This window comes from Phasianus colchicus, chromosome 7 (genome assembly GCF_987193195.1).
Source record: "Phasianus colchicus chromosome 7, bPhaCol1.hap1.1, whole genome shotgun sequence".
In the NCBI taxonomy this organism is placed as follows: Eukaryota; Metazoa; Chordata; class Aves; order Galliformes; family Phasianidae; genus Phasianus; species Phasianus colchicus.
The window spans coordinates 24,632,229-24,657,433 of record NC_143442.1 but is presented as its reverse complement, the minus strand read 5'-3'; the positions used below and the strand labels follow the sequence as shown (position 1 = coordinate 24,657,433).

At 52.3% G+C, this 25,205-nt stretch overlaps 1 protein-coding gene across 7 annotated transcripts in view; it reads right to left on the bottom strand.

The window, feature by feature from the left end:
* NRP2 (neuropilin 2) overlaps positions 1 to 24,320 on the bottom strand; it is an 80,341-nt gene extending 56,021 nt beyond the window's left edge. For 2 of the 7 annotated variants that reach the window (XM_031601287.2, XM_031601290.2), the window contains exons 1-2: positions 24,053 to 24,296; positions 12,731 to 12,908 (exon numbers count right to left, since the gene is read on the bottom strand). In XM_031601287.2, coding sequence (XP_031457147.1) covers positions 12,731 to 12,908; positions 24,053 to 24,125 — 251 coding nt within the window. In that variant the 5' untranslated portion in view covers positions 24,126 to 24,296. Of the gene's footprint in view, positions 1 to 3,177; positions 3,275 to 11,411; positions 11,414 to 12,730; positions 12,909 to 24,052 lie in introns of all 7 variants that reach the window. The other 5 variants (XM_031601289.2, XM_031601291.2, XM_090144162.1 and 2 more) reach the window with 4 other exon arrangements.
* Positions 24,321 to 25,205: the final 885 nt, after the last annotated feature.

Sequence of the window (25,205 nt, the reverse complement as noted above, 5' to 3'; positions counted from 1 at the left end):
AATAATGAACATGCAACAAAAATTAATTTGTTGAAAATATGAGTGTTGGCAAAACACAGTTAACATACTGGGTTGGAAAAGCTGCCATTTGCATGGCACAGCTGCAGGTTAGCTGCATCCCAAGGAAACACATCTTGTGTCCTCATGGGGTTCTGATTGACCAACTCTGGACACAGCCTCAGCTGCTGGAATGCAGCGCTCCAGCTCCTGCTGCAGCCAGCACACCCAGCAGCCCACTGCTCTCCACATGGCTTCTCAACCACCCAATGCTCTAGGAGCCCTGGCAATTTCAGAAGCAAATTCTGGACCAAGAAATATTTGCTTATTGAATGGGTGAATGACTTCCAATAATACATACAATTTGGGAATATTACAATCTGCTCTTGGACAATCTGCAAATGGAAAATTAAAAGAATGAATCTAGTAAGTAAACCATCAGGAAATATTTGCCTCTCTCTGAATTAAACCCTGTTTGGCTTCATCCAAGCATCTAACCGAGCTTTCTCTTACTGCTGCTAATCCTTAATAAATCAAATGTTACAAACAGCTAAAAAAGCCCCTAGGAGAAGGTCAGAGAATCCTTTTTGCCAAATAAAAAATGATTATAAACACATATGAGTTTTTGTTCCTAGCTAAAAAATCTTGGCTCAAGCCCCCTTGCTCCTCATGAGGCAAAACTCCCTTTCTTCAGGTCATGTAAACAGAGCACGAATTGGGAGCGCATTACGGTCAGGAGATAGCTCCTGCCCAGATGAGGGGGAGCACCTCCTTCCTCTCCAGCGCAGCAATTAAGCTTCAGGCTTTAAAAATGAAACACCAAAGACTCCTGGTCCAAAACAAGAGTTTAAAATTTCAGCAAGAATACTGGCTAATCCCACCACAGACTCTTTTGGCATCATGCGCTTTGGTCTTGTCCATGCCTTGGCCCACAATCAAACAAACTGATAAACCCCATTCTCCTCATGTTGGGTCACTGGCCAGACCTTTGCTTCTGTTAGGCTTAAGCATTGTTTCCAGACTTTGTTCTTTCTACGTGAAAATCAAGAAGAAAAAATGGAAGGAAGAAAGTGCAATGCAGGGGACGCTTTTTAGTCTAACCACTTCATTTCCAGATAATTACAAACTAGTGCACAGCTGGGTGGGATAGTTATGCAGTGATAGCATCCACACCGCCCTGACCAGCACCCAGCAATTTGCATTTCACTCGCATAACCAAATCCACTACTTCAGTTAGCATGCATCATCACCCCTGTGGGCTGACCTCTCTAGCATTACCTCCACTGGGCAAGCTGCTATTTCCAAGGCCACATTTCATGGCCACTTCTTCTCACTTCTTTCTTTCCAACCTTGGTGATTCTATGATTCTTCCCATCCAGGCATTGCTCCAGTGAGCCAACCACAGCTATGTGAAGGCAGGGCACAGCATCCGTAACTCACATCTGCGGTCAATGGAATAAGCAGGTCTCCTTGCAGGGAAGGTGGCCACTCTTGGCAGCTCCTCCAGCAGCGGGATATTCTCAGCTGCTGCCGGAGTGGGAGGGCCAGCCAGCTGGTTTGAAACAAGACTTTCTGCTAGGGAGTTTTAAGGCAGGGAGGTAAAGCTGAAGTGCTTTTAACTACCCAGACAATGGGGGGCTGAGAAGGGAGGGAAGTGCAGTGCTTAGACGCTCTTCTTGTAGCTGTTTAACAGAATTAAATGGAAAATGTAAGATGCTTACAAATATTGCTGTGTTTTTATTAAAGATTTTTAGTAGAAAGTGCTTTGCGGATGTTAAGAGAGCTTTTATAAACTAATTATAAAGCACTTCTAATGTCTGTATTACTCATGCTTGCTTGCTTTTTCCCTCAGTCAGCCCTCACTGGCTCCTAACCTCTTCTTTCTCTCTATTTTCAATAAGTCACTTTGCTGCTGGCCCCTGAAAAAGGCTGCTAGGCCCTATAAAGACCAGCAACGAGCCCCAGTTGCAGTGGTGAGGAGACTCCACCTTTTCAGCCCCGTTCTGCTGCAGAATGGCTCGTGGGCTCCTGGCCAGCCAGCTGTGCTCCCCTGCTTGAGGGCAGCCCAGACCTCCTGGGTGCCCACCCACGTGCTGTGAGCTGCAGGCACTGCGCCCTGCCTGGGAGCAGCACCATGGAGCTGTGCCGTGCCAATGGGCGCTCCTTCCCCGAGACACACAGACAGCAAAAAGCTGTTCTGGGACTCATACTGCTCCACACATAACCAACAAACCTACTGCCCCCGAGTCCCAGCTCCTGAGAAATGCCAGGTCCTTCCTCACCTGAGCTCACTTCACGGACATTAGCTTAGCGTGGAGAGAAACACAAATGAGAAATCATTTATTTGCTCACAGCCATAGCACCTACCACACATGAACCCTGCATCAAAACCCACCCAGGGAAGCTTTGGCCTGGGAACACTCCGGAGTGTTCTCAGAGCTATCATTGGAGAAGGTGAGGCTTGTACACAGCTATGCCTGGGCTCCAGAGCTTGCCAGAGACACAAGGCTCTGACCTGAGCTTCCCCACCGTTTTATTTGGAGCTGTTATTTATAGTCACTTCCAAGGGGCTTGTGCCTGCACCTGGCAAACATTACTGAAGGGATCCTTACGAGACCCTGGGAGGTGGGAAGGCAGACAAGAGCAGTGGTTGGCCCAAGGTCACACAGGAAGCTCACAGCACGGCCAGGAATAGAAGCCAGCCTTGATTAGACAGATTATATTATATTAGAGAAGTCTGGCCTAGATAGACAGAGAGACAAATAGGTACTGACTTCATGCCAACAGCCCAAAATTTGGGAATGCCTAGTGTTGACTCAAGCCTTCGAGACTTCTGGTCTGCCTGAACTATATGTCGTGGTATCTCATATACATCTAAGAATATGAAGGGTAACCACAATGCCAGTGGAGTTCAGCAGACATTAACGTTTGCAGATAGCTGGGGGAGATAGGGACTACTTAGCCACAATGTCAGCAGGCAAACACAAGCATTTCCCTTGAAAGGGTATTTATTTTAATTATTATTAAAAGCACAGTGTTTTTTAAAGATGCTCTAAGAAAAAGCTGAATTAAGCTTAGGAATGAGATAGCAGCTGCAGCATAAAGATGGCTAAGAAATGGTGAGCAGGCAGCTCAGCACTTGTTTTGTAATCAAGGGCAGCTAGAATTAAGGTCCATTACATGCTAGCTGGCTTCATCAATTTTTCTGTGTCACCACCCATCTTCATGGTCTTTCTTATGCCACCTTCCAACCAAATCCTCATTTCATGGGTGGTTACTTTGTGAAAGACAAGAAAACTTTTCCATGATGTTTACACAATCTTGAGCTACTGAATGACATTCCCTTCAAAGCTGAAATGGCTGCAGAAACTACTGGGGACTTTTAAACAGCGATTTTATAGCCATGATACCAGAGGCAAACACCTCTGCAGTCTGATGAAACAAGAGCAATGAAGTTTGATCCTAGCTGCCAGCCCTTAATCAGAGTAATTAATTATAAATACAGCAGATGAATTGGATTCTCCTTTGATTTGAACTGGTTTTACACTTGTGTAACTCATCATTTTAAGGGTAATCACTCCTAATTTATCCTGGGGTGAGAAGAGAATCAGTCCTCACAGGTCCCCAAATGGATTTGTGTGCAGCCCTAAAAGCTCGCAGTGCAGCCAGCTAGCGTCTGTGGCTCTCGGCAGAGAGGCTCACTGCCCCACCTCAGGATGGGGTTAATCGCTCCCCTGCTCTGACTGCAGACCTGCTCTGCCTGGGACTGCCCTCTGGGAGACTGGAGGCAAGAGTCTCAGCCTGCAGCTTGTGGAGCCGTTCGTGCCACGCTAAGGCAAAGGATGCACCCGGAGCAGCAGAGCTTACCCTCCTTTTGCCCTGACATAACTGCGCCTGGCAATACAGAGACAAACAGGCCAGCATTGCTCTGCATCTGGAGGGATTTCACTGGATTTCAGCGACTGAAATTATCACAGTCTGGTGGCAGCCGAGGCTGGGCTGGGCCTGGGGGTGCATAATTGCTTCGGATTTCTCGGAAGTTTGTTTTGAATTTGTTGCATCCAATTACGTCTTGTGCAACCACAGCGCTGTGGCGTTTTGTAATCATTCCACTGCGCGTTGGAGTATTTTATCTCTGCAGAAATCTGACCAGAGTTTCTGAGAAATGAGAAAAATCCAGTCACCCCGTCAAAAAAATAAAGAGGGAGAGAGGCAGACAGAGAAAATAACCCTAACAGATTGGAGAACTTCTTCAAAAATGCCTCCAAGACAAAAAACGGAAACTACAAATAGCCTCTATTTATATTCCTTGGACTGTTTTCACCCCCAAACGAGCACTGCTGATATGAAGAGTCTCAGCAGCAACTGTTAAGTTATGCAGAAAAGAAAAAAAAAAAAAAAAGAAGAGTTAGACAAGATGCATCTTGCAAAGGAAAGAATAAAACATATCTGTAAGCTGCTCCTGTGGTCCAGAAAGGGGCAGCTCTTAGCACACTGCCTGCTGCCCCATGTGCCACTCGTCCCAGGGCTCCCAGATCGCTGTGGTGCGATGGATGGAGGAGTGCTCTCAGCTGGGGCAATGTCTGGAGAACCATTCATTATCACAGAAAACAAGATGTGCTAATGTGCACTTCAGGGGTTTTCTGCAGGCTGTTGTTCAGGGGTTACACATGGATGTTTAATTTTATTTCTGTCTCCAAAACCATCCCTATAAATTCCTCACCCTTCTATCTTTAGCTACAGAGGTCGGTTTTTGCAAGATGTCTTTGGAAGTGTTTGGGAGGGGAAAAATCGTGGTGAAACCAGGAATAAGATACACAGAGTGTGTTCAGCACAGCCCCCTCCCCAAGCACTCAGCCTTCTGTTGCTGCTGCAGGGGAGCCGAGGCAGCTCACAGCCCTCCATAACCCCCGAATGCAGGACACTTGGAAAACTGCATTTGCGCTTTCCTCCTTCTGCTACAATCCATCTGTGGAAAAAAAAATTAGACTCTGCTTTCTGTGTCATTTTACTGTCACCACTCACAGGCAACCCGATCGCTAACAAAAAGAAAAAAAAACCACTATATAATAAAAGATAACAACCACAAGAGGAAAATTTACTGCTGAAGAGCAGCAGAGCAGGCGGAAGGCAGAGGGCAAACGTTCCCTTTGCTCTCTTTGCAGGGGGAGATGCAAGTGAGGAGCTCCTGATGCCAGCAGCCTGGACATCAGGTGGGCACTCGCAGTGCCCCTGCTGTCACGAACCCCCAGGTCCCAACAGGCCCCACTGAGGGCCTTAGTTCCCCTGAGAAGTGGCCCCTCTGTGCCAGCTCAGCCTGCGCTGCCCTGCCAGCTCAGCCATGCAGTGTTTACAAGCCGCCCTCACCCTCCCAGGCTGTGGTTCAGCTCCATTGACACTAAAGGCAACAGACTCCTCTCCTGGCGTGTGATGAATCAATTACTTCCTCTGACACTCTATTACTACAGCCCTTACATCTCCAGATTGCAGATGAAAAGACAGGCTGAGAAGGGGGACAGGGGAGAGGAGAGGTCTCCTGAGGTCTCCATCAATTGAGTTGTTGGACATCTGAAGAAATCCCCATCTGCCATATGTAAAGACACAGAGAAATGTTTTGCTCCTGATCGGCAGAAAAATCAGAGGATTTTCACAGAAGAAAACCTAAGAAATCAAACGGGTCAAAAAACTTCAACAAGGTGCAGTGAGCAGAGATTAAAGACGAATCAGTCCCCTCAGCTGATGGAGAGCCCAGGCCTCGGTCCTGCTCACCATTATCAGCCCAACATCAGCGTTACCAAAGGCACGGCACATGAGAGCCAGGCATTACACCTTCCCTTTCCACTGCAAAACAACATAAATAAAATCTCACACCGACACTTGCAGAAGAGGAAGGAAGCTGAGCACATGCCTCACACTCGTGCCAGCAGCAGGGGATTGGGGGGGGGGCTGCTTACAGGACATCAGTCAGCAACTCCTGCTCTGTGGGCCCCCAGGGGGTTCCTGACATGCTGACCGCCTGCGTGCAAGCACTGTGCATGCACACGGCCTCGGCATGGCCGTCTGTCCCTCTAAAGGAGTGATATTTGGGACAGCCACCAGGCACAAGTGCAGGGCAGCCACCCGCTGCTTTCTGTGCTGCTTGTATCAGGGCTAAGGAAGTCTTTGGCAAAGGGTTTCTGCTACCAGACCCATCCCACTGCCTCAGCCTCTGCTTCTAGCAATTTATTACACTGAAATATCTCTATGTCTGACCTGGTGCTGCATTAAAACTACCGTCCTACCGGACTGGGATTGCTCAGCAATGCTGTATGTATGTCCAATGAATTCCTTAGGATTCAGGGAAAAAAAACAACCCAAGTTACTCACTCTTTCTGACGCTCTACCCATCTACTTGCTCAGTCAGCATAAGGAGAGCTTACAGTGGTGTGCTTGAACTGATATATCAAAGACAGTTGCTTAAAACATCCTGGCTGTGATTAGTGGACCATGACTGCTATTAACTTATAAGGAATTCCAGGATCACCAGACTGTGGTTTGCAACATGTTATTACATTGCCATTCAACGGTGATGTGCAGCCGCTTGATTTAAAGAAAACGGAGAACTTGCCTCATGCTGAAAACTAACCTCTCTCTGTTCTTTCAAATCAGCTCTGTGCTGAGCTCTGGCCAAAAGCAACCAGAAATTTCTTCCGTTTTCAGTCTGTTCTTTGCAGTCTGTTCTTTTTATTTTGCATTCATATTTAATTGCGGAATTCACACTTGGCCAGAAAAGGCTGGGAAGGAACCAATCTTTGTATGCAGCGCTCTGACCTGCTCTGTGCAATGCTGCAACAAAGCAGCCTTTGGTGGGGAATGTGCAATGCACTGTTGCTAGCCAGACTGGTCACTGAGCCTGCAGATGCCCAGGTGTTCATCTCTTCTTTATAGGGTGAGGAATTCAAAGTGATGTGCGAAAGCAGGAGTGGTAAAACCAACAGTAGGGAAGGGAAAGAGCCCCAGTCTCACAGCTGCCAGCCCTGGTACTGCTGGTGAGCCCAACACTCCTTCCACCACAGCCTGACAATAGGCACGGTATCCACTGGAGAGGCTGTGTGTAGCTAAAGAAAACAGTTGCTCATTAAAAGCCTAATTCAGCTCCTGTGGAAATCAAGGTAAAACCTCCTGCTGCCTTTACAGGCTTTGCACCTGCTCCTTAACAAAAGAAGGATGCTTTCCAAAATATCATTCTGGCTGACCCCTCTTTACATTCACTACACCTCATACTTCCTGCACCCAGACAGCAGACCGGTGATGCAGAAGAGCACTGCTAACCCCACTGAGTGATGCCAAAAGAGTGACCGAAGCCCAAACCCCACTCCCAAAGCCATGTGGGCACCCGAGGCCACATCTGCAAACCCAGAGGATGACGCAGAGAAAGGCAGGGCACTGGGCACACTATAGCACTGCATCGGCCGTTTGAATGGGATTGCTCCACACAGCTGGCAGCTGGATCTCGAGGCATCACCACAGCCAGTCTCACGCTTACCCCCTCCCTGGAGCCCCTGGGTCCTGCTCTCCCCCCACTCCCCAGACGCTGAGGAGAAGTGGGTGACCTGCAGGTTCTTCTGGAGCAGGAAGGAGGTGAGAGGTGTCTCATGCTATTGTTCCGATGTCACCAGAAAAGCCCTTGCTGTGTCATCATGCCAACAGGATACACGATGCAGGACAAGACCCAGCTCTCCCAAGCGCCGGATACTGGTGAGACGTTGGAGCCCTGCAGAGTTCCTGCAGCCCCCCACCCACCCCAGGGTCTGGGCCCCCCGAGGGGCTCAGTCAGGGATGGCTGCAGAGTGAGCTGAGCCTTCTCAGCCCTGCAGATGGGCAGCAAAGAGATGAGTCACCTGGAGGTGGCCAAACAGCACCACTGCTAGCCCACTCGCTGCTGGCCACGTGTGCAAAACAGCTGCGGCTGACAGGAATTATGAACCATACGGCGGATACTGGACAGAGCTAAAAAGCAGCAGAAGCTCATTTGAAGACAAATTGAGCCACAGGGCTGCGTTACCCAGACGGAATTATTTCCTGTACGTTAGAAATGTTGCTTCTGGCTACCCGTGCCACAAATGTATGAGCAAGCACATGCCTTCCTTAACATCTCATCGCTGACTTCCTCTCTGCAGAGCCTTGGCCGCCTGCTCAAGCTCTGCACGAGAGGCACTCACTTCCCACTGCACCCCAGTGAAGACCCCCCTTCAAACAAGCACAGTGTGCCAAATTTCTCTTTTCTAAGCGTTCACCCAATCTGGGGATGAACTGCATTGTTTCTAAAGTGTTTACTAATCAGCTAATTATGCAAACTTTTCAAAAGCATTCTCTAATTAGCTGTCCATAATTGCTGCCTTGTCTGCTCTTAACCCTGGCTGATGGAAGAAGGGCATCTTGCAATATCATGGTCCTGTTTGAAGGAGATGGTAAGGAGAGGCAGGCCAGCAGAGCAGGGACCGGTTGCACTCCTGGGGCACCAGGGGTTGGCTGCTGCTCCCCCACTGCGTGTGGGGCTGGGGCCAAGTGCCTGGCTGCTCTCTAAGGACATGGAGCCATGCTGCATCCACACATCCCATTCCTGGAAGCACAGGAGATGGCATGCTGCCACAAGGCCACTGCCGATTGGCTGTGCCCACCACGTCCCACTGCAACATGGCCTGGGAGCATTGGTGCGTTGCTGCCAGCTCCACGACACAGGCACTGGCACGTGATATCTTCCCATGTCAGCCCTGGCCCCTGTGCCCTGCCTCTCTGGCTACATCTGCCTGGTCATGCTGAACATGGCTTTTTTCACTTGACATCACCATATCAGGCTGCAATGACAACTACATAGATTTCCTCCTTACTATGGTCACAGTTCCTTTTTCCGGAAACCCTCAAGGCCTGACATGGTGAGCCAGCACAAAGAGAAAGAGCTTGACTCTGCAGCTCCGGGTTGCCTGCCATTTGCCACCTCTTGCTTGTTTTTGGAGCCCAGGTCCCATCTCCAGAGCCCTCCGCCAGCATTTGGTGAGTGCCACCAGAGGGGGCTGCGAGCCACAGCAGCAGCCCCAAATCCTGCCCAGGCAGAGAACCATGGCCCCAGCATCCTCCCACCCTTCCCCTGGATGCCTGGTAGAAGGGCTCCAAAATCCTACCGATGTGGCTTGCCTGTGGCTCAGGCTTTTCAATACGCAGCGCTCCTCTGGTGCAGATGCTATGACTCAGCCCAAAGGTCTTCTGCTGGCAGCAAGAGCCCATGCCCGCCCACTATGATGCACAGCATGTGTCTGTGCCACGTGCACACAGACATGTCCCAGTACCCAGCGTGTCACTGCCCAACCCGCCTTGTAGCTGTGATGGCAGAACCCGTAGCCAGGCTTGGGAGCTATCAGAGGCCAAGAGACATCTCTAACAATGGGAGGGACACACAGATGGAAAAGGTGGTTATAGAGGCAATGATTCACTCAGAGCTGAGTTTCTGACTTGGATTTTCCAAGTAAGCAGCACAGACAGAGCAGAGAAATGGCAATTGGGCAGGAGAGTTACGTGTCTGGGCAAGCTGGGGGGGTTTCTACTGCACACTGGGAAACTCTGTTTGGGTCAATCCTGGAATTAAAAATAAACCACAGAATCACAGAATGGCCAGGGTTGGAAGGGACCTCAAAGATCATGAATCTCCAACCCCCCTGCCACATGCAGGGCCACGGTAGACACAAGGCTGCCCAGGTATTACCATGCCATGTGGCAGAGCTGAACCCCCTTTGCAGCAGCAGCACACTCTTTTCCCCTGGCTGCCACCTCCCCATTTAGGGAGCACACACCCACTGCCCCACCTGAGCTGTGCTCGGAGTGCACAGAGGAAGAAATGGCAACAAGATAGGGCTGTTATTATTTCTGGATGGCTAGGCAAGCCTCTCACCACAGTGCTCAGCTTCCTTTTTGTCCCTGCTGTCACACTGCCACCAGAGCCTGCTGCACACAGGCAGCTCACACTCCGATGTCCGGCAGCCACAGGTCCGCAGCCCTTTCCGGCCAGCTGCCTGGCCAGAGGAAGTCGCTGACCTTGCCGTGTAGGTCCCAAGGGTGCAAAGCATGGGAGGAAGCGCCTCCTGCTCCAAAGGGAAGCCTACATCTGATTCAAGGATGAAGATTTTTGCAGATAGTTTCGTATGCCTTAAAACAGGCTTTTGGAATGTAAATGTTATGCTTCACAAGGAAGAAACTTTAGCCTAATAAGGTAAAAGAAATGTCGAAGGATGAAGCAACAAAGGAAGCGCTTGTGGTGTTTTGTTTACTCCTGGCAGCTGGAGCACGAAGCACAGCCTGGCCCTGCTCCCGCTCCATGAGCTGCCAGGTAGCAACACCAGGCCAGGGGGACTGCATCTGCCCAGAGACTGAGTGCCAGTCAGTCCATCGGCTGCCATCCTTCAGAGAAAGTGCTTTTATTAACGACCAGATGTCAGAAGAAAGGTTCTGCCCTGAGATGATGTTTCTTTGATGCTGAACTCCTGGTCCCATTAAGATTCCCACCTGCAGCTGCAATGAGACCTTTGTGTCCTTGTAACACACCCTCTGACACTCGGATGAGATTTATTATGAGACGGTCATCTGCTAATACTGCTTAATGTCCAGGCAATTACACAGTGTTAAGATTTCTCTCTTTCTGATAGGACACTTAAAAACAAAAAGTCTCCCTCCTACCTGTTTCTTTTAGATAGTGTTTGTCTTGCATTATTTTCACTGATATAGTCACGGTTCCTACCAGGCACTGTCCACCCTTTGCAATGCCTGCTGTGTGGGACAGGCACCTGAACTGCTGGATTCTGGCTTACACCTGGGGGTCAGCAAAGGCCCAGGTGCACTGTGGATGAACCTTGTCTCACACTTGCACACGCACAGCAGCTGAGGGAACAGAGGTGCAGGCAAACCACACTTTCAGAGATTTGATGTGAATTCCTGGTTCCTAGAGAGCAGTACTGCTGCAGGAACCAAACTGAATCAAAGACCTTGAGAAAACTTCCACCATTCATGTCCTATGGAGAGCACTGGGAACAAAAACCCTCCAACAGGAACCTTTCTGCAAAGCTCCTCCACGTACGCACAGAAAGAGAAAGCACAGTACCACAGCACCCACTCAGACGTTTACTACAACAAAGCAGAAAGCCACAGAGGAACAATGACTTCAGTGGTTGGGGCAGCCCTTCCAGCACATGGCACCTGAGCTCAGGACCAGACCCTGCTCTCTCACAGGCACCAAAATGTGGCAGAAGTTGTCCAAAGTACTCAGAGCTGTAAGCAACAACTGCACAGCTGCAGAGGAAAACCAGGTGCCCGTGGAGGTTTCTGGCGCTTTGACTGACCCAGATTTGCTAGCCTGAGACCTTGGAGTCACTTCTGCCCAGCTCAACCCCTGCCCCATGCACATCGCCCTGCCAATACATATTGCATATTCTGCAGTCTGAGAACATAGGCCTATAAAGCTTTTATTACTCTGAATTTGGGGCAACTGCATTAGCTATGAGAAGGCTATACAGTTTAGCTGTCCAAGCAATAGTAAAACCTGATAGCAACCATCATTCTCACGAGCGCTGCCAAGGCCTTGCTGTATTCATTTATGCCCATGTTAAGCCTTTCTCCACTGTCTCCCTTCTCTAAATGCAGGCCTGATCCTGCGAAGTGCTAAACTCCTTACACACAGAGCGATTTCAAGGAGAGCTGATGGTGCTCAGAGCCTTATTAGCCTAGGCTTTATCTTTAGGGAGTGATGAGATCCCCAGTGACATCAATCAGCACACCTTGGTTACAGTTAGAGGACCTATGCTGATTTACAGTAGCTGAGGATCCAGCTCTGTGCATTATATCTTTCAGTACATCATGAAACCCATGCTGAATTCTTTATTCTCCACAGGACCAATCCTACAGCCCCATAAATGCTTCCCCAGTCTCTTCTTGCAACCAGAGTCCCACTCTCCATATATAACTTCCTTTTAATCAACAGGAGCAGCATGCCTCGCAAAACTGCTGCATCAGGCCTGCTTTAGGAGACTGATCTCCTTCACAGCTCAAACATCCCTGCAGCTGGCCACAGATTCCAGATGAAATGCACAGGTTTATAAGTCTGCCGAGACCATGTTATTAACTCAGCCTTTTATGGTGCCCTTTGATGCTGTTAATTATTCTTTACTAGCTGCTAATTGTTTTTCCTGGACGTGTAGTTTCTGAGCCCCCTCTTAGGGGAAAAAGAAAAGCAAACAAAACCAATATCCCTGATTACTAAACCCAGTAGAACAAACACTGTGGAGAATCAGATTGAGCTAAGCCCAAGCCCAGGTCAACAGCCCTTGGGTTCTCCTTGCCATGCCTCTGCCTAGTTATCCAACAGGAAATTGCACTGTTTCTCAGCATGGCTTAAAGGTGAAGCCACCGCAACACAGAAAAAAAACCTTCTAACTAAAGTCAGACTCAGGCTGAAAGCCAGTTAGCTCTTGCTTTCAGGTGATTTCAGGCTAGAACATATTCAATCCAGTGTATGCTCATCCTTTGAGTCTAAAGAAGCATCTTAAACCCACCCAGTCAACAGAGGCACACCTACCCTGAAAGGCCATGACACACAGCACTATGGCAGCTCAGGCTGATGCATGCTTTCACGCACAAAGGAGCACCATGTCCATACCACTACACGAAAGCGAGAGAACAATGTACTAGAGAAAAAGAGGAAGGTTCTTACTTGCAGTCATGCTTTTCGATTTCGAAGTGAGGGTTGAAGTTGAGGATAATCTTTTGGTTGGGCTCAGGAGCATAGATGACCCACTCGCAGTTCTGGTGGGAGGGGTAGTCATTGGGGTAGCCTGGGGAGGTGATGTACCCGGCGTCCTTGGAGTTGAGGCGGCCCCCACACGGCTGAGCTGCAGAGACAAGGAAGGGAATGAGGCATTAAAAACAGGTTTGGGGCACTGGCTACAGATAGCATGTCTCTGAGGGCCATGGCTGGTGGTGGTCTGATAAAGGCCACTCTCCAGGCTTCTGATGCCAGGTTGGCACTCTTATTATAACAGGATCAATCTCTGGGCTTGGAGACATTATTCTACGCAAGAAACCTACTCCCTTCTCCTTCCACTTCCTGCCACACTTACATGCCACATTTCACACAGGCCAGAAAACAGAAACAAATGCTCTTGCCTAGGCAATTACAGAGCTATAAAGTAAGAGACAGATTGGTATCAGATTATCTGAAGCTGCCTCACTTTATATCTTCCTTCACAAGCTGTTCCATGGCAATCTCCCACAGGCACCTCAGAGGCACCAAAGTTTGGACACAGATGACCCTCAGTGCAGCCACAGAGTGCTTTGCTGCTCCCAGGGAAGGGCACTGAGGCAAAGCGGAGCTGAGCAGCAGGTCCGTGGCTGGCAGCGGTAAAGATGGTGTCCTGCCCTCCTGGCTCCAGCAAGGAGCCGTGTGACAGCCCTTCCCCACTTGCCTCCCTCTCCCCCACAGCGGCCATGACCCCATCTCAGCAGACAGGCCACCTCTTCCTTCCCAGATCTTTTGGTCAACCCAAGCTGTTGGAATTGCAGACTGATAATCAGCAGTGGTGGTTTTGTGGGGCTAGCCCACAAATAGCTGGCAACAATTACATAGTGAGCAGAGGAAGAATTCCCAGCTTTGGGTTAGAACAGGCCCTAGAGGGTGATTTCATCTTCAAAAAAACATTTAATCTCATGAACGCTGCAAATCAAATTTATTATTGCATTACTTGCTGGGAGGAAAATCTGCATCACAGGGTCAATTGATAGCACGCTACAAATCTCAACAAAGTCCCTTTCTCCGTGGGGCCCCATTGCGTGCCTTCCCACTGCCACCCCCCTGTCCAAGCATCATGGCCCCCCAGATGTCTCCAGATGATGGCAGCGCCTCCTCCTGCTGAGCAAAATGGGTGAAATCCAGCCAAACCCTGCAGCTCCTCCACAGAGCAGCCAGCCAGAGAAGCAGCAGGGCCGGCACTGCCCTGCTGACCCCAGTCTTGTGCTGACAGGCTCTACCCTCCCAGCCCATGAACGATGGGGTGAAACATGGGACACAAACCTTCATGTACACCCATCCACACTGGGGCCTCTGCAGTGGAAGGAAAGCCAGACACAGGCACCATAAAGGAAGGGGTGAAGGGGAAGGGCTGTCCCCCTGCCAAGGGGCTGTCCCATAGCCTTTCCATCCCAGCAGGGTGCGGGTGGACTTTCCTGTAGCCCAGACAAGGACATCTGGCAACATAAGGAGAAAAAGCAAGGTGATGCCTCCTGGAGAAAAGCGCTCTGCTGCCTGCATGCGCCCTGCAGAAGGGGCGAATGCTGTGCAGAAGCAGCAGGAAGGTCCTCCTGGGCTCTGGCTGCCCCGCAGGAACCATGCTTCCTTCACTATGAGAAAGCGCTGCCTCCATTTCCTCTATGTTTTTTGTGCCCTCTAACACATCCATTCTTTAAAATAACTTTCTTCTCACACACCCAGAGGCATCTCTGCAGCCCTGTCTTTTTCTTAAAATAATCCTGTAAGAATCCTGAAAAATATGAGGGGAAAAAATTGCAAAGCTGCCACGGAGGAGCTGAGAATACCAAAAAACATCTGGTTTTGTTCCACAGGAGCGCCTGCTCAACACACAAACATTTACAAACCAACGGTTTTGCACAAACCCCTTCTCTTAGCAAAGCATATTTGCCCACACACGTGTCTGTGTGGGTTTGGGTGGAAGGGGGGGTTGGAGAGAGAGACATTCACGTGGAAGGAAGAAAATCATGGACTTGTTGACATCAACGTACAAATAGACGTGTAATTCACACTTCACTCATGTACGCACTTTCACACCTTCTCCTAAAAATTCACACCTCGTTTGCACACATGTCCACCCCCTCCAGCAAAGAGAAATATTCAAGCTGCAGATTATTTTTCTTGGAAAGGGCAAAGTCTCGAAGCCATGAAAATACAGTCAATCCTTCCACACCTCGTCATCCCCTCCCCGTCTCCCCTGCTTTCACACACATGCTACCCGCTAGGCTGATACCACCAACATCACCCACTGCTCCGAAGCTGTGAGCCCCCTCCTCGTGCTGGGTACTACGAGCACACATCGCGATCCAGCCAGTCGGGGGGAACTGCAATGTGAACAAGGGACCAGGCGCCGGCTCTTCCCCGACAGATATGCTCAGTAGCAGACACCCTGATGCTAAAATCTCTCCCCTCGCCCTGTGAGGCCACCACAGCTCAGCAAGATCACGCTAAGAAAGTCCTCAGGCTTGATCCTGATTTCAGGTCAGCTCAGCACTCAGGTGCCAAGGTGAGAGGGAGCAGAGCCAGAGCCCTTCTTCTGTGGTCCCAAGAGCAAAATGGGATGAGCAAGTGAGATCACTGAGCAGATAGGAAGACCAATCATGTCTAACATATTTAGATACTACCAGGAAAACATTACCATCTTTCTGCAGTCTTCCACCTGCAGGAAAGCTTCTCAGAGGAGCAGATTTTGCCCTGCATTCACCCTCCAGAGAAGCTCCCTGTTAACAAGGAGAGCTACATCTCACCCACACGCAGCACTGCCTAGGTAGTGGGCAATTCCATAGCAGGGAAACGGGCTTCTTAGAGTCACCTGAAGAGGTAAAATGACTAATATCTCTGTAGTTGTTCTGTTGGGCATTTCTTTCTATTGATTCACTGGTATCTAGCAGACAAACACCTGCAACAAAAAAATCCATCACTGCGCCCACTGACAGACAAAGGGTTTGTCTCAGCAGATGTGCCAAGCACCGACTTCCTATATAAAACCAGGCCTGTTGTGCACTCAGCAGAGGTCCAAGCTTCTACATAAATCTGTCCTTTAAAGCTGACGCATCAAATCAATGCAAAAATAAAAATAAATAAAAAAAAAAAAGTGAGTAGCATGGCTACTGCCCAGGCCGTATGCTCTGGAAGCAAGATGTGCTCCAAGGCTAATGGGCTCTGGCAGCTTTCACCAGCCCTAAATTCACTTAATAAAATTAAAATTGAATTCTGAAGCATCAGCCGAGGCTGCCAGGTGCGTGGGACATCCCGCTGCTCAGTAAGCAGAACGTGGGCCCTGAAAGCCAACTGCTGGGGACATGCCAAACCGCGTGGCAGAGGGCTGGGAGGCTGTGCCCATGGCCAGGCTGCAGGCTCCACAGCAGATGCCGCAGAGTTCAGCGCTTGTTGTGTGAGAGTGGGCTGGGGTTGGGATGGGAAACCTCCAAAGGCTTCCTTCCTTGCAGCCCACCAGGTGCCTTGGGTTATCCCTGCAACGAGGGGCTAACCCAAAGGAATAACACAGCCCCAACAGGGGACTTACACCGGAGGACTATGAGCAAGCCAGAAGGGTGGAAAGGGAACATCATGGGTACTCACAGGGGAAGACTCCCACAAAGGTTGCATTCTGCACTCAGGGGACCTGCAGAAAGCAGCAAGGCCCCGGGAGCTTCCACCCACACGTGGGGCTTCCGAGCTCCGCAGCTCATCAGCACACGCTGAAAGTTTTGGACAGGAGCACAGTGTTCTCCTACTTGAATTTCCTGCCGACTAAACCCCTCTGGATTTTCCTCACCCCAGGAGAGCTGGGCTCACTGTTATTGTTGGACCTGCAACACAGAAACTGAAGCCAACTCTGCCTGTAACAAAAATAATCATCACCACAGAGGCCCATTTCACAACAAACACATACTACAGCCTCTCAGAGCTCACGGCATCCAGCAGGGAACCATCGCACATTTTGATCCGCTGGGTGCAGTTTACTTTGGGGATATAATTCAAGGCTGTGTGCACCATGCAAGGCGCTCCTGCTGCCTCAGAAGCAGGCGGCAGCACTGGTGCTTGCTACTGGGTGAGGGCAGCAAGGGGGGAGATCCCAGCAGCCCCATGTCACCAGGGCTTGCTGTCTGCTGCCTCCTGACTGCTTCCCCTGCCTCGCACAAAGCTCTGCACCTCAACTCCATGCTTTTATCCCAGCACCAGAAGATTTCTATATCATGGGACATGGCACTTGGGCAAGGGAGATTTACCCAGCGACACCACAGCAAAATGTGGGTCCTGGCATGGAGGAACTGAGTGCTCTCAAAGCTGGAGTTGGCACAATTTACAGCAAAACCTGCTGGAGTCAAACAGCTCTTTAGGAAGCTAAGCTTCGTAAGGTCCACATGCATCCAAGTGCTTTGCCAAACCCCAGCATGGATGGGAGAAACAGATCCCATCTGGTGGGGATTCATTACTGCTCACGTCCATCCTGCCTCATTTACCAGCGCTCGAGCCCTAGGGGATGCTGCAGGCTGGCGTGGGTCCTACCCTAAACCCTCAGGCATAGCTTCTGAAGGGTGGGAGCACAAATCGAGCTTCGGATTTAAATGTACAGCTTAGCCATTGGCCAGGGAGAGACGCGCAGAACAGAGGAAGCTAATAAGATTAGATTTTTTATCCCCAGTAGCATAGATCATATTAGCAAGAGCATGTTTGCTTTGGATTGCGAGATAAAGCTTCAAAGGCTTCCTGAACGAATTAATGGACAAACACACCCAGACAACACAAAGCACTGACACGCACAGCTCATCCCAGCGCGACACCCACGTCCACCTCTGGGGATTCCACACAGCCAGGGAAAGTTCCCCCAGCACCTCAGCCATGGCCTTCACCACTCAGACTAAATTTCCCTTAGAAACACGCTCACAGCAAAGCGGAACATAAAGACTTTTGAGATGTGAACTCGGGTTTTGTTGGATTCAAAGCGTCTCAAGCTTGTCATGAGACAGGCCCATAAAAACACTGTCTGGGCTCAGGCAAGAAAGGAGCGCGCCAATCCATCAGCTCAGGAATGCGGCCGTTTGACCACTTCCTAAGGCAACTGGGGAAGGATGCAATATATTCACTTTATAGTGCTGGACAGCAATGAGAGGAGAACTCCGGAAAGCTCAGCAAATGGAACATTTTAGCTGTGAGCCTTCGCAGAAAGAAATAATTTAAAATTATTTTTAAATAAGATAGGAGCGTTGGAGGGAGGAAGAGAACAAGACATACCTGCACTTCCTGTCCATGGTAATCAACTGAGGAACTGACTGCAAACAGAGAGCTGCTCGAGCTTCATTGTGGAAAACTAGAGAGCCAAATCCTGAATGCAAGTCCAGGTAATCTGCTTTAAAATCACTGGAATTCAGGTGATTTCCACCCGAGGCTCTGGATAGCTGCTTTCCAGCAGTGGGCATTGGTTGTACAACCGAGTCTGTGGAACCTTGACCTTCAAATGTTGTAGTTGGCAGGTTTGTTTGTTTGTTTTGTTTCCCCACACGTTTGTACCTTGGATGAGGTTTCATATCCTGTTTTTACAAGGTGCCACCTCCGTTAACTTTGTTATTTGTCATCTTATATCACAAGCTAATGCAATTCCAATAGGGCAACCGGCTTAATAGTGTTAGTCTTTATATAGATGTGTGCACACAATTCTCCTGGCTTGCCCGTGAATGTAATTGGTGGGTCTGAAATTACAACTCCTGGCTACTGCAGCAATCATTCCAGAGGTGCGTGAGCGTGTGCGTGCACACAGAAGGGGATAATTGCATATTGAACTTTCAGGAGGCATACCTATCTCTCTTGTCTCTGTGTCAGGCTCCCAAGGGTTTGAAAACACACGGAAGCACACTGCCACCTCCCAGGAGCAGGTGGCAGCTTCAGGAGAGCTTCCTGCTGCAGCTTGGGCAGGTGCTGGGGAAGCTTCACTGGTATGCAGGCAGGGAAATGGAGCTCAGGGAGGTGTGGGGCAGAAGCAGAAATAGGGCAGAGCACTTCTGTGCTGCAGCCTGCCACCTCCCCTGTAGGCTGCACCAGGAAACAGTACGAGGAGGAAACAACCTGCTGAGCCATCCCTGTGAATGCTATCAGAAACAGGCTGCTTTGAGGGCCACGGAAGAAAAGCGAGAGACATTTCTAACTTCACACATTAAAGAAATTCACCTAGGATTCCTCTCTAAAGAGTTTCAAGCTTGATGAGAGGTGTTCAATGCCACTGAAATACTAATTAGTATTGTTATTATGACAATTCCAAGAAGAAACCAAAAGCACATCTCATCTCTCACAGCCCCCTGTGATCTTCCAGCTCCCTTGCACCTTCGGAGCCCATCTGTCAGGGTCCGTTCTTTATAAAACCTCAAATCCCAACTTTCCCCACCAGTTTACTTCTGCCTCTCCCTACGGCAGCTGCCAGAGCCTCTCTGAATCCTCCTTACCCCTAAGCCTAAACCCCCCTCCTCACGGTGCACAGCAAAACCCAATGTGTCAGCAGCGGGCTCACAGCCCTAAAGCTGGGATGGGATGCGATAGGGAGGGAAACAGCTTCTTCAGAGCCAGCTGGGGGAGGCCCTGCTGCAGCTTCCCCCATGCACACGCTGCTGAGCAGCAGCTTCAGCCTTTACGAAAACTTGCTCAAATCCAGCCTCTGCTGAACCTTGCTGCTAGCACCAACGTTATTACACATTCTGGCGAGCATCTTAAGCACATTGTTTCCTGCTGAGCACACATTCAGTGGACAGGCAGAGAGGAAAGTAGGAGTGGGCCTGGGGTGTGCGTGACGGAAATAGTTGTGGAGAGAGCCTGAGCATGCAAGGGAGAGCACAAGGGAAGGGTGGGATGCAGGAGTGTGCGAAGCAGGCGGTAAGACTTTGGGAACTGAAAAGGATCAGACCTGGGTGCTAGCAAAGAGAGGGGAAGCCAGGGAGATGGTACGGGTGTGCATTTGCATCTACATGCACAAGTCAGCAGCTTCCTTCCTCTTTCCCCAACCCAAAAGGCATTCCCTAACAACTGCATCTTTCAGAAAACGTACAGCAGGAAAAGACAGTGTCCCTTTGGCTTCACCATCTTTCAGGGTGCGAGATGCAGAAGGGCAGGCATTTGAGCCCCATGCCGGGGTGACTCACTAGGACAGCTGGGGGAGATGCTTTGCCCTTGTTTCATGTGCATGGTAAGGAATCAGGGAAGGTTTCAAAGGCCCAGGGCCCAGCACTCCACCTCTGGGGCCCAATTTTCTTCACGTATGAAGGCAGGGTGAGAAGCATTCAGATAAAGTCTCTGCAGCCATCCATTGCTGCTGGCAATACCTCTGGCTATTCTACTTGCCAACTCCTGCTTTCCTGCTTAGCTTGTAGCCCCATTCCCAGCTGCATGGGAAGAAGCAGTGCTGTGGATGGGGCTCTTGCTGCTGTGCTACCCTAGCTTCCCTGCCATGCCATCTAAGGGCACGGCTGGCACATGGAAAGCCTTGCAGATCCAAGCTGTGATTTTGAGTGCTTGGCACTGTGCCCACTGACATCGTCCCGACAAACCTCCCCTCTCCATGCTCGCGCCTCCTCGCTGTGCAGGCATGGGGCCTGGCTTTGGATCCAGCCTTCCGAGACTGCGATTTGGCTCAGGCAGAGAGAAGCTGACCCTTTGATTCCGAGTATGATTAAAACCATGCTACTGTAGCGCGACGCTGTGTGCAACACTGCTAGCAACAGCCCTGATTTATGTTGTTGCTAGTATTGCGGTTTCCACCAGGGTGTAGACAGGGATTTCGAAAATAGCCCAGCTACCTCTTTGTCTGTGTGTGTATTATAATTAGAGACATGCCAAAAGGCTGTTCCAGAGCTAGGGTAGAGCTGGAGACATTCACGCCCGCTCCTGCCCCCACCTCCACGCCGACGTAGTCAGCCCAGCAGCTTCCCGTGCTTCCCGGATCAGACAACTGTATTCCTGAGCCCCCGTGGGGACAGTGCTGGTGACTTCACCGCACAATGGAGAGCAACTTTAGCAGCTTCCAGCTTGCTGTAGGGCTGCTGCAGTCTGCCCCGCTGCCATGGCTAACTGCCGACTTCTTCAATTTCGATTTCAGATAGGACCATGGGTCTCAAATACAGACAATTTATTTTCCTAGCGCAGCTGGTCTGTCAGAGGTCATATAATTTGGCAGCAATCCCAGTGCTTAAAAATTAATTTTTCCCTATTAATACAAGCAGGGGTCCCACAGGATAGGCTCCCAGCCTTATCTGAACCTGACAGCTTCCTAAACCCATGAAGGATACTCTCTGCTCTCAGGCTATCTGCGGCACAAGGCCACCACATCCCAGAGCCCAGTGACACTAGCACTTTCTGTTGGACACCAACTGCCCACAGCAGCATTCCGCTGGGATGGACGGCGCTGTCTGGCACCCAGCACAACCTGATGCGCTCTCATTTCAACCTCTGGGGCCACGGAGGTACCAAATGCAGGGCAGGCGTTGGGAGGTGAGAGCAGGGAGATGGGGAGTGTTCCCATGGAGCACTGTGACCCACGTGCCCATCTGCCGCTCCAGGCACCGTGCACAGAGATGCACAGAGGCAGGGAAGTTAGGGAGACAAAACCCAGTATCCTAACCTGGGGCAGAGCCCCCACCAAGCTCCTATCAGTCGCTCACCGTGAAGCTCCTGACAACTGTCTGCCTCCTGGGCTAAAAAGGCTTTTGTTCCCCGTAAGAGCTGAGCAAACGGCACAGCGGGCACACGGCGTTACACCAAGCACTGCGTGGGTGTGTGTGCTGCTCATACGTGCGCGGCACTGCGCCTGCCTGGCAGCTATTTGTTGTGGTCCCCCTCCCTACCTCGTCGCATCTCTCAAGTCATTACGAAAAATACTGGCTTTTAAGCAAACTATTTGGAAGGCTTCGAGAGCGAGATTTGCTCAGAGCAGCATAAACATCGTCTGAACGGCTCAGCACTTGGGTCACCCAAACCTGTTACTTTCCTACTTGATTGCATTTTACGGGAAGATGAAAAACACAGCATCCAGCTTTCCGATTTATCTGCAGGGTCTCCCAACCGCTCCCCTCCACGGTTATCTCTGGGCTTGCTTGGCTACATACAAATTGGCAGTTGCACTGTTTATCTCTTGCTGTAGAAATATTGCACCAGGGTTTTTGCCATGTGGATTATCATATTATTGTCTATTAAAATCATCTCCCCCCTCTATTAATCTCCCTTAGGGAACCTTAAGAGGGACTTTCGTAATGGAGACAGGCTTTCAGATACACTAGGCTGAAACATAAATCCATCTGTCTCAGGAACGCGTTCTTACCAGGCTGCTCACTGACTGGGGCTGTGCTCTGATGGAGTGAGGACCTCGAATACTGCAAGCATCAGTACATATGGTTCCTCCGGATACTATCTTAAAGATAAGGATGGGCAATGAAATCAAACTGAAGATGGATGGGCCCTATCAGGACATACCAGAGAAACCACACTTGAAGAGGAGGCAAAACCTAGCTGAGCACGCTCTTGAAGACAGGGGTCAAAGGTTTAAGAGCAACGGAGACTATCAGCCTTCCCCTCTCGACCCCCGGACGACCACCAAAAAGACCCCCAACGGTGACTGCGCATGCTCTAAGGGGGAGGGCCTTACGTTCATCGGTTCTAAGAAAATGTTCATGAGTTTGAGAAAATATTTAGTAGATGCATGAAATTCCAGGGAAAAATATGAGCATAGATGAGCATGACCAATAAACGTAACCTGCACGTGAGCCAAGGTGCACATATTGGGCGGAGCTATTCCCTACGTGCGCAGCGCTGCAATAAAGACACCTGCGTGGCACGACTCATCGGCGTGGCAGGTTCATCTACCGACGTACCCGTCTCACTCAGCCCGACGGGGGCTCGCGCCTCTTTACCCCATACCTTTGCTCACCGGGCTCACGACTGAGCCATCTGAGCAGCTCTGAGGCACCGCGACAGCGTCTCGGCACAGCCGCCGGTGTCAGCCGCAGGGAGACAACTTCCTCGCCGCCTCCAGCACCATGTGATGCTCCGCTTAGCCGGGAAAACCCCGCGTTCAAGTAAACATTCCTCTCAACAGCCGAGCAACCTCAGCCCCACGGCCGGCTCGTCAATCCCTTCGCGAAAAGCATTGCCGATCCTGGGCCCGCTGCAGGGCGAGAAGAGGCGGCCACGCGCTGAGGGGCCGCGAGGAGCTGCCCGGAGCTGGCAGCGCGTGCCCAGGCACGAGCCTCAGGTCGCAGCCCGGCACAGCAGCTACGGGAGGGAGGGCAGCGGCTCCGAGACGGGGACCGCAGGAAGGGCTGCTCCACCCACGGGGGTCCCACGACTCTGTCCTCTCTTTACCCCGTCAAGCGATTATTCGTTTATTTTCCTATCCGAACAAAAGATGGAATTTTTGTCGCTTTCCTTTATAACCGTAAGAAAAGAGGCGATGCCAGTGAGCAACTGAACGCACGCCGTGTGCGCGCCGGGAACATCCGCGCCTCGCAGCTGCTGCAAAATAGGGACTTTCTCAGCCCGCAGCGCCTCTCCCACTTCCCTTCCACGCAGATCGGGGCAGGGGGGCACGCAGGGACCGACCAGTGACGGCCGCCCCTCGCCGCCCAGCGCTGTCCGAGTCGCGCCGTGGGCAGTGACCGCTCTCCCCGAGGGCTGCCTGGCCACGTCCCGCGGTCCGGCCGGCGGTGGGACACCCCCAGCTCGGCTCGGCACTCCGTCCTGCCGGGCAGCGCCCGCAGCGCTAACCGCAGCCCGAGCCCCCGAGAGGGGCCGGGAGGGGCGCGTCCCTCTCCTGCGGCACCCGCACCAGCGGAGAGCCCGCGGCCCTCAGCGGCCGGACCGAACCGAGCGAGAGAGGAACACGGGGCCCGGCAGAACACTCAGAGAGGCTCCGAGCACAGTCCCGGACTCGCCCGGTCCTACGGGCAGCCCGCGGCCGCGTGTCCCCAAGCCTCTCTCACTACCAGCGCTGTGCCCGTGCCCCGCCTGCGGCTCCCACTGCGCACCCAAAGTTTCCCAAGGCTGCAGCCGGTTGCGGTGCCCGCGCTGCGGCTTCTCCCTGCCGCCCGTTCTCCCCTCGCAGAAAGCAACGCTCAACTTTCCAGCCCGGCTTCATCCCCGCGCAGGGCGAAAGCAGCCCAGCGGCCGCGGGCGGTGCGCACCGGGCTCGCCCCGCACGCTGCCCGCCGAACCCCGCGAGTCGCGCCGCGCCGCCCACGCCCGGGGGCCGCTTACCTGTCTCCGCCGCGCCTCCGGAGCCGGGCAAGCACAGCCCTAGAAATCCCCACGCCAGAAGAAACGTATCCATCCTTCGCGAGGAGCCAATAACCGCAAAACCCCACCGAGAGGCCGCGCGCCGGACTGCTCTCCCTGCCCCGGAGCCCCGCGTGGGCGGCCAACGGGCGAGCGGCTCCGGCGCGGCTCAGCGGGGGTCGGGCTCCCCGGGGCCGCGGGGCGGGCGGGGCGGACGGAGCGCTCGTCCCCTAGGGCGACCCGCGGGGCCGGCGCCTCGGCATCCCCCGGGGCGCGGCGACGGCGGTGCGGGCTGGGGCGCCGTCTGCGCCTCCTCTCGCTCCACGCCGGCGCCTCGCAGCCTTTTCAGGCAGGGCGGCATGTGGCTGTCAGCGCCGCGCGCCAGCGCCGCCCCCCGCGGCCCCCCGCCCGCCCGCGCCCCGCCCCTCGGGTGCCCGCGCCCCGCCCGCCCGCCCGCGCCCCGAGCCGTAGCGCGGCGCCCCGCGCCGTCCTCCCGCGCCGAGCGCGGAGGATCCCGCGCGGCTCTGCGCCCCGCGCCGCCGCCCTTTCCCCGCGCGCCGGCGGTCACCGCGAAGCCGCGGAAGGCGCCGCCGGAGACGGGAGCTGTGCGCGCGGCGGGTGCGCCCGAGCTGTCGGATGGGGGAGCGTCAGGACAAGGATTGGCCCCGCTCCGGGAGAGCGCTGCCGGCGGCGCGCGAGGGAGCGCGGGGCCTCGGCCCGAGCGGGGCCGTTGCTGACAGCCGCGCGCTGCGCCGCGGTGCCGAGAGCGGTGTGGGAGCGAACCGTCCCGCAGCGCTCCGCGCCGCCGCTGGCTCCCGTGCTGCGTCCCCAGCGCGCTCCTTAAAACCCAGCCTGGGAGCGGCGTTGGCAGGCGCCGCACGGCGCCCCGTTCGCCCGCCTTTGCCGCTGAGCGGGTGCGGAGCCTCCGCCGGGCCGGGACCTCGTCCTGCATCCCGGAGCTCAGCATCACAGCGGCGGGGCAGCGCCGCCGTCATAGCTGTCACCCCCATTGTCCCTGCGTGCTCTGGGATCCCATTCACATCTTCTGGGGCTCAGTCGTGCTCCAGCACCTGTTGAAGTCAATGCAAAGCCAGTGGCAGCCATCCTGCTGCCTTACTTTGCATTGTGGTGTGGA